This window comes from Branchiostoma floridae, chromosome 10 (genome assembly GCF_000003815.2).
Source record: "Branchiostoma floridae strain S238N-H82 chromosome 10, Bfl_VNyyK, whole genome shotgun sequence".
NCBI lineage: Eukaryota > Metazoa > Chordata > Leptocardii > Amphioxiformes > Branchiostomatidae > Branchiostoma > Branchiostoma floridae.
This window is the reverse complement of record NC_049988.1, coordinates 6375174-6385064: the sequence shown is the minus strand read 5'-3', so window position 1 is coordinate 6385064 and position 9891 is coordinate 6375174. Positions and strand designations below refer to the sequence as shown.

At 42.7% G+C, this 9891-nt stretch overlaps 1 protein-coding gene across 1 annotated transcript in view; it reads right to left on the bottom strand.

Moving 5' to 3' along the window:
* Nucleotides 1–4741, bottom strand: part of LOC118424311 (glutathione S-transferase omega-1-like) — a 5760-nt gene extending 1019 nt beyond the window's left edge. Inside the window, exon 1 of the mRNA XM_035832856.1 lies at nt 4631–4741. Within this exon, the coding sequence (XP_035688749.1) occupies nt 4631–4741 (111 nt within the window). The remainder of the gene's footprint in view (nt 1–4630) is intronic.
* Nucleotides 4742–9891: the final 5150 nt, after the last annotated feature.

The following is a 9891-nucleotide window of genomic DNA, read 5'->3' as shown; positions in this document are numbered from 1 at the left end:
ACTCAGTCGTGTCCTAACCGCTAGACTTAGTCGTAATAGCCGTAAGCTGTGGGTGGGATGATACCTTAAGAACGCGATTAAAAGTTAGGCTTGAAGTTCAGGCCGGGCACACTTGGTATGGTTGGAAAGGTCACTTAGTTGGAAATTGTAGGATGAAAACCGCAAAATATTCTGATACTTCCTTGTCGAGATATTCTTGATCGTGTAGACTCAAGTCGTGTCCTAACCGCTAGACTTAGCCGTAATAGCCGTAAGCCATGGGTGGGATGATACCTTAAGAACGCGATTAAAAGTTAGGCTTTAAGTTCATGCCGGGCACACTTGGTATGGTTAGAAAGGTCACTTAGTGGGGAATTGAAAGATGAAAACCGCAAAATACTCTGATACTTCCTTGTCGAGACATTCTTGATCGTGTAGACTCAAGTCGTGTCCTAACCGCTAGACTTAGCCGTAATAATAGCCGTAAGCCATGGGTGGGATGATACCTTAAGAACGCGATTAAAAGTTAGGCTTTAAGTTCAGGCCGGGCACACTTGGTATGGTTGGAAAGGTCACTTAGTGGGAAATTGAAAGATGAAAACCGCAAAATATTCTGATACTTCCTTGTCGAGATATTCTTGATCGTGTAGACTCAAGTCGTGTCCTAACCGCTAGACTTAGCCGCAATAGCCGTAAGCCATGGGTGGGATGATACCTTAAGAACGCGATTAAAAGTTAGGCTTTAAGTTCAGGCCGGGCACACTTGGTATGGTTGGAAAGGTCACTTAGTGGGAAATTGAAAGATGAAAACCGCAAAATACTCTGATACTTCCTTGTCGAGATATTCTTGATCGTGTAGACTCAAGTCGTGTCCTAACCGCTAGACTTAGCCGTAATAGCCGTAAGCCATGGGTGGGATGATACCTTAAGAACGCGATTAAAAGTTAGGCTTTAAGTTCAGGCCGGGCACACTTGGTATGGTTGGAAGTGTCCTTTAGTGAGAAACTGAAAGATGAAAACCGCAAAATGTTCGGATACTTTCTTCTCGAGATATTCTTGAGTATACGAACCCTGTTTGGGCGCGACCGCTAGCTCCTTTTTTTGAAACACCGCCTGTCTTGGCACCGGGTAGGGTGGTGACTTAAAACTGCGATTGTAGCTTAGAGTTTAAGTTCAGGCCGGGCACACTTGGTATGGTTGGAAAGGTCACTTAGTGGGGAATTGAAAGATGAAAACCGCAAAATGTTCGGACACTTCCTTCCTGAGATATTCTTGAATATATGGACCCTCTTTGGGCGCAACCGCTAGCTCTTTTTTTGACGCACCGCCTGTCACGGCACCGGGTAAGGTGATGACTTAATGTCGCGATTAAAACTTAGGGTTTAAGTTTCGGCCTGGCAAACTTGGTATGGTTGGAAAGGTCCCTTAGTAAGGACTTGAAGGATGAAAACAGCAAAATGTTTGGATACTTCCTTTCCGATATATTCTTGAGTATACGGACCCTGTTTAGGCGCAACCGCTAGCTCCTTGTTTTGAAACACCGCCTGTCATGGCACCGGGTAGGGTGATGACTTAAGACTGTGATTGTAGCATAGAGTTTAAATTCTCGAGTATAGGCCCCATTAACTAACCGCTAACTAGCACCTACGCGCGTTCATACGCTGAGAGCCAGGGGTAGGGGCGTCGATACCTTTATTCTGTGGTTCAAGCTAAGGGTTCAAGTTCCGGCCCGGCAAACTTGATATCATTAGAAAGGTCTCTTAGTGCCTAATTGAAAGATGCAAACCGCTTTTTAATCGGATGTTTTGTTATCGATATATTCCTGATCGTTTGCACTCTTGTCCTAACCGCTATCCTTAACCGAGAGCCGTGACTGACAGAAAGAACACTGGTCTGTCGGACACAGGAAGTGCCGGGGCATGACGTATACTCTGCCCAGGGACCAGACCGCTCCAAACATGTCCAATTGGGCGAACAAATGCTTCTGTACATGGAAGAACGTGTACAACAAACATAAGTCTACCAATTCTGAAAAAAACTTTCTTATCTAAAGCATTATTGACCATACGAGACCGCTGCAGTCGTATACGTGTATCAAATGTTACACAGAATAGCAAGCTGCATGTTACCATATAGCTACTAGTCTTTATGTCTGAAGATATATTTCTGACGTTCTTGTAGGAAAGATAATGTCAAGGTCATATCATAATACTACACATGCAAATGCTTGTATAGTGTACAGATGGATGTTAATTCATCTTGCTTTCAGAGTTATGACTTATAAACCACTTGTGTGAAAGTTAGGACATTAAACAGACACTGTTAAGGCTTGCTGTATTGATGGTACCATCGACTTTTTCACCGATTTGGAAAAAAAACGCACTTGTGAATAATAGTAATGAGTTAGATTTTACAGGATTTGAGTTTATACAAACTCAAGGAAAGGACACCTCTTTGTATCTCCTTGCAAGTTGTTACATTTTTACTATTGATCAGCATAGTGCTTGAGCGGGCGACAAGATATTATGATGAGCATAGTGCTTCAATGTTATTATTCTATTGCTCTGCTCTCTGTATTTAAGCCCTGATGTATTTCAATGTCTACCCGATGTGGAAAATCCACTTGATAATCTGTACTCTTGCTAGGTCTTCAGCTGTACCATCGCTGGTTAGAAATATAAATAGACGGGGCCGAACCTCTGCTCGGAGAGTACCAAAATAGCAACCAAACGCAAAAAAAAACACTCACGCGAAAATGATAGCAATGACTTCGCATATTTGTGCAGTAATCACTAAAAGCGAGAATCATTGAGTACTTGTATAGGACGATATAATTATCCGGAAAAATAGAAAACAAGGTTTAATACTCCCTTTCAAAATTTTTACAAGTTCATTCTGCTCACGTGACATGTGGCGAGAAATACTTCACGTGACAAAACAACTTCCGTAAGTGATAAAACAACTTCCGTCTCGTAAATTCAGAGACTCAGACTGTCAGACATGTCGACAGCACGCGCGCAAGGTGTTTCTAATGCATGCGCTTCATATGGAAATATCCCAAAGAATCGCGGCACCTTTTTTTTTAACCAATCACGTTTGATTTGGGATACTAATGCTAATCAAAACGCGCTATCTAATTGGATGACAGAGGAAAAGACCTTAAACGATGACCAATGGCAGACGTCTTTAATATTCAACATGGCTAAGCTACTGAGCGTTCCTCTTCGCTGATTGGCTGCAGTTTGATAATCAAATTATCAGACTTCACGTGCAAGAAGACACATTGTCAATCACTGGTGCTTGTCAAGGATTTGGGATGCGTTGTTCGTTTTTCGTCTTATGGGGTTAATTCCGCGGGATATTCTACAGAAGATTGCGGGACGGGCCGCTACACTGGGAGCTACAGAAATATTTGAGGTGGGTGGCTTCCTCGTAACAATTTGTTAAATACCAATTGTAGCGCACCTGCACTTGAGGAGCTATGCCAAACGCCCCCCCCCCCACAAACATAACGAACAAAAGCAAAAAGCGATCACCGCGTCTTAAGCCAAAAGACCCTCGTCCTAATCCGTGTCCTGAGTCTTCCACCAAATGAAGTTGGACACATACATGGAAGAAGAAGAAGAAATGGCCAATTAACTTTGATCATAACACATTCGTTCCAGGCGTTAGCTACCTTACGTTAGGCCATGTTGATTTGATAATATGGATGACATCCACGAGAGCATCAATTTTCGGTCGTTTCCAAAAATGAATTTAAAAAGTTGTCAACCATACATCGTAAATTGCTCAAAGCAGCTTCGAAATAAGCAAATAGATTCTGTAGAATGTATAACTATCATGCAATTAAAAAAAATATATTTTTCAGAATGTAGAACGATATGAATGTCAGTAGATTGGATTAAAACTTGATATTTAAATGAGTAGATCAAATTACTTTTTAATTAATCTTTTGCCAAACACCTGCTTTTTTGCAGACAAATTGCAAAACCCACCGACAAGTCGCGTAGCATCAAGTTGCTCTACGTGTAGCCTATGTACTTGGATACCACTTCCAGTCGACGAATGCAGCGCCTGTTGTGGATTTTGGTTTCTTTTTTCACATTTGGACACGAAGTACCGTCACCAGGATTTTCGTTATTTCAAGTGGGAATTTGAAGAAGAATCTTCATGTGACCGCCTCAGGTGCTACACAAATGTGAAGGTGGGTTACAATTTGTTAGATATCAATATGAATAAAATCATCTTGACGTTGACGTTGATAATAGGTCCTTTCACAGAGATCAGGACGCGGCGACAGGAATTCTAGGTTAATATGCCAAAGGTAACGCCTCGAAAAAGAAGTCCCACGAAAGAAAGCAAGAAAACAACACAGCCAGCCATGGATAACCCCCCAGATCAGAAGGGCCATGCGCAAACGAGACAAATTGTACACTAAAGCCAGGAAAACGAACACAGAAGAAGCGTGGTCCAAGTTTAAAGCCTGTAGAAAAGGTGTAAAACAAAGAGTAAGGAAAGCCCACAGTGTGTATAAAGCAGATTTCCTGGAGGAAAATATCCAGGAGAACCCCAAGGCCTTCTGGAATTACATTAAGTCTCTAAAGCAGGACTCTACCAACATAACGTCTATCAGGCACCAGGGTATACTAACCTCCGACCCTAAGGAGAAGGCTGAAGCGTTAGGAGACCAGTTCAGCTCGGTCTTCACAAAGGAGAACCTGGACACCAGACCAACACTTGGGAATCCTGTGACTCCCCCCATATCACAACTTCACATCTCAGTGGAAGGGGTAGCTAAACAACTTTCAGAGCTTAATCCCAACAAAGCTACAGGCCCTGATGGTCTTCATCCTAGACTCCTGAAGTCAGTGTCCACACAGATTGCACCGGTACTGCAGACCATTTTTGCACAGTCCCTTGCTACAGGCGATGTACCAGAAGACTGGAGGTCCGCCAACATCTCACCCATCTTCAAGAAGGGAGACAGGTCTTTACCATCAAACTATAGACCTGTCTCACTCACATCAGTCTGTAGCAAAGTTTTGGAGCATATTATTCATAGTCATATGATGAAACACCTTGATAAATACAATATATTGTCCCCTGCCCAACATGGCTTTAGGAAAGGCCTCTCTTGTGAAAGCCAGCTATTGGTCACGACTCACGACCTGACTAGTGCCCTTGACCAAGGAAAACAGGTTGACGCCATAGTGCTCGATTTCAGCAAGGCTTTTGATATGGTTCCCCACATTCGCCTTCTGAGTAAGCTCCAGCACTACGGCATCTCTGGTAATCTTTTGTCTTGGCTTCAAGCCTTCCTTACACAAAGGACCCAGGCAGTTGTCCTTGATGGGGAGTCCTCGAAACCCACAAAGGTTTTGTCGGGAGTGCCCCAAGGAACTGTTCTGGGACCCCTCTTGTTCCTACTTTACATAAATGATTTACCTGATATTGTTGGGTCCAACGTGCGTTTGTTTGCAGACGATTGCCTGCTTTACCGTATTATTGAACACCCAAGTGACGTACAAGGCTTACAAGCTGACCTTGACGCACTGACCCATTGGCAAAACCAATGGCAGATGTCCTTTAATCCATCTAAGTGCCACACACTTCATATAACCCACAAACGTAAACCAATTATTTCTCAGTATGTTCTTTGTTCAGAAAACCTTACAAGTGTCAAAACTCACCCATATCTTGGTGTCCAACTATCTCATGACATGAAGTGGGACACACATATAAAGTACGCAACTGGTAAAGCGAATCGAATACTGGCGGTCATTCGCCGCAATTTACAGCACTGCCCACCACGGGTCAAATCAACATGCTATAAGGCGTTGGTGCGCCCGCACTTGGAGTACAGCGCAGCAGTGTGGGACCCCTATACTATCAGTGGGGCCCAGGCACTAGAAAGAGTGCAGCGTAGAGCGGCAAGAGTGACCGTCAACGATTATCGCAGAACCAGTAGTGTAACTGATATGCTCACAAGCCTACAATGGCCACTCCTCGCTGACAGAAGGAGAGACGCACGTCTAATCACTTTCTACAAAATTGTGAATGGCATCATCAACATATCCCCAACCCAGTATCTTAAACCTGCCCAACGCAGAACCAGAGGAAGTCACATGTTTAAGTATCAGTTAACCACAGCTAAAAGAGACTGTTTTAAGTTTTCTTTTTTCCCTCGGACGGTTGCCGAGTGGAACAGACTGCCGGGGCACACTGCCCAGGCCCCGTCAGTCGAGGCCTTTAAGGCCGGTTTGGCTGCCTTGCCCTAGTCCGCAAGCCACCCCCCCCCTCAGCGACGCCCCAGCAGGGGTTTTTAGAGGGTACACAAGACGAAGACGAAGACGAAGACGAAGAAGTCAAAACCCGTCTGGGCGTTGTTATGCAAATCGAACAATGGTCGAGACATACCAGGATTGTTTTTTCTATCGGCCTTTTATAATTACCTTTGACATATTACCTAGAATTTCTGTCAACGCACATGAGTCCCGATCTCTGTGAGAGGGCTTTTAACACATGATTTACATAGACTAGTATATTACGTTACCCTATCTAAATGTTATCTGTGCAAAATGCATTTAACGTTGCATCAGACATTCATTGTACTGGTTTATCAGATTGCCTTATAAAGGTTACATCTGTCATGTTACACCACATTTTCATGTTCGCCCCAATATTTCAGTCAGATCTTAAGGAGGGTGGAACAATTTTCGCGGCCCTACTAGAATATTTGTTCCGCCCATGAAAACTGCCCCCCCCCCCCCACACACACACAATCTTTCAACTGGAATGATATACGTCATAACAACTTTCCTTAACTCAGACATCTCTACATGAGTTTTTACATTGCGATTCAAGATATTTCAGAAGTGATTGTGAAACGTTTCTGCGAATTTCAGGAGGGCGAACCAATTTTCAAGTCCTTCTGAAATACTTCGCCCGCCCTTTAAAAGTGTCCCGCCTTACAATCCTCCAGTGGAGGGATCTAAGTTATGACAATCAGTTTTATTAACTTGGACATACTTTTGACATTGCGATTGTAGATGTTTCAAAGTGGTTGCATGACGATACTCCGATGTTTCAGAATTGAATGTAGAACGATGTTGTAATCTAAGTCATCAGCAGTATGTGTATGTGTATGTCTCGCGTTTATCTGTGTGTGCAGACAAGTCTGTCTCAGTCTTGTCTGAAAAAGTCAGAACAATCCGAAGGCTTCAGATAGGTCTTAGAGCAATTCTGATACACAGAAAACAATATAGGAAGGCGAAGCATGTTTCTTTTTGTTAAAAAGGAGTAAAGTTTGATATATATAGCAACCAAAGACGCCTTATTACGCAATAAACTTAATCATTTCCATCTTCATCTACTAGTTAGTACCATGGAATTTCAATGCAAGCAGTTGAACTCTGTTATTATCGCTAATGCTCAAGAGCAACATAGCAAGAAACTTCAGGTGAACGTTGTACTCGTACTCGTGGGCCTTCGTAGTTAATAGGCCACGCCTAGCTCCTGGGTCTGCGCTCCAAATATGGTAAAAGGGCAGAATTTCGGAATTGGTAGGGAATTGTAATCCCCAAACCTAATCAAAAGATTGTACTTTGTTGCCGAGATATTCTCGATTATAGGGTCCCCTTAGATAACCGCTAGGTAACCGTTAAGTAACCCTTACGCTCGTATATACGTCGGAGTTTCCGCAATCTTATACGATCTTCCGGCGGGTTAACTTTGATATCGTTGGAAAGGTCCATTGGTAGGGAATTGTAATCCACAAACCGCATTAAAAGATTGTACTTTGTTGCCGAGATATTCTCGATTATAGGGTCCCCTCAGATAACGGCTACGTAATCGCTAAGTAACACTTGCGCGCGTATATCAAATCAAATCAAACTTTATTTAATCAACTCAGCAGTCAATCAGACTGACTTGTGTCGATTGTACAAGGAAATCATGACATATCAATAATAACATATTAATTATTCTAACACATTGGCAATTAAAGTCAGGATATTCTCGATTATAGGGTCCCCTTAGATAAAAGCTACGTAACCGCTAAGTAACCCTTACGCGCGTATATCAAATCAAATCAAACTTTATTTAATCAACTTAGCAGTCAATCAGACTGAATTGTGTCGATTGTACAAGGAAATCATTACATATCAATAATAACATATTAATTATTCTAACACATTGGCAATTAAAGTCAGGAGATAGGTAGAATATTTTTTCAAAAACATTTCGTGTATCGATTAATTTAAATCTCTTAACGACGTACATACCAATTACAAAACAACTGAGTACAGGTACACATACAGCAAGCGGACGATATTGCACATAGGAACAGACAATATTGCACATAGTGACATGGGACTCAGACCAAGTCTAGTAAGTATCTCGCTACCCTCGCCACAAACGAGTTCCTATGTCTCTCAGTACGGCTGACTGGCACTTTATACGGCTTTCTGCGCCTCAGTTCATATCGAGGTCGGAGTCGGAGTTTCCGCGATCTTAAACGATCTTTCGGTGGGTTAAGTTTGGTATCGTTGGAAAGGTCCCTTGGTAGGGAATTAAAATCCACAAACAACATAAAAAGAATAAACTTGTTGCCGAGATATTCTCGATTATAGGGTCCCCTTAGGTAACCGCAACGTAACCGCTAATTAGCGTTAGCGGTTACCCCACAGCTATAGGTAAGCCTTTATTTGTAGAAAGCTAACAAAGTAATTTTTGGTACTCAAATAACTTTCTACCTTCTGCCAACGGGTTTTACTATGATATTCAAGTGTTGAAAGTAACGCACACTTTTTTTGTAATTCCGGAATTCCAATCGTAAGGATTCACCTTTTTGCGGTTACCAAAGGGTTCACTTAGCGGTTAGCGGTTACCCCCAGGTGAGCCTTCATTCGTTTGTAAAAAAGTCCCAAAGTAATTTTGGGTCCTCAAATCATTTTCTACCGTCTGCCCGCGTGTCTTACTATGATATTCAAGTGTTGAAAGTAACGCACACTTTGTCTGAAATTTTGGAAGTCCAATCGTAAGGGGTCGCTTTTTTGCGGTTACCGAAGGGTTCGCTTAGCGGTTAGCGGTTACCCCCAGGTGAGCCTTCATTCGTTTGTAGAAAAGTCCCAAAGTAATTTTGGGTCCTTAGATCATTTTCTACCGTTTGCCCGCGTGTCTTACTATGATATTCAAGTGTTGAAAGTAACGCACATTTTTTTCTGAAATTTTGGAAGTCCAATCGTCAGGGGTCGCTTTTTTGCGGTTACCGAAGGGTTCGCTTAGCGGTTAGCGGTTACCCCCAGGTGAGCCTTCATTCGTTTGTAGAAAAGTCCCAAAGTAATTTTGGGTCCTCAGATCATTTTCTACCGTTTGCCCGCGTGTCTTACTATGATATTCAAGCGTTGAAAGTAACGCACATTTTTTTCTGAAATTTTGGAAGTCCAATCGTCAGGGGTCGCTTTTTTGCGGTTACCGAAGGGTTCGCTTAGCGGTTACCCCCAGGTGAGCCTTCATTCGTTTGTAGAAAAGTCCCAAAGTAATTTTGGGTCCTCAGATCATTTTCTACCGTTGCCCGCGTGTCTTACTATGATATTCAAGTGTTGAAAGTAACGCACATTTTTTCTGAAATTTTGGAAGTCCAATCGTAAGGGGTCGCTTTTTTGCGGTTACCGAAGGGTTCGCTTAGCGGTTAGCGGTTACCCCCAGGTGAGCCTTCATTCGTTTGTAGAAAAGTCCCAAAGTAATTTTGGGTCCTCAGATCATTTTCTACCGTTTGCCCGCGTGTCTTACTATGATATTCAAGTGTTGAAAGTAACGCACATTTTTTCTGAAATTTTGGAAGTCCAATCGTAAGGGGTCGCTTTTTTGCGGTTACCGAAGGGTTCGCTTAGCGGTTAGCGGTTACCCCCA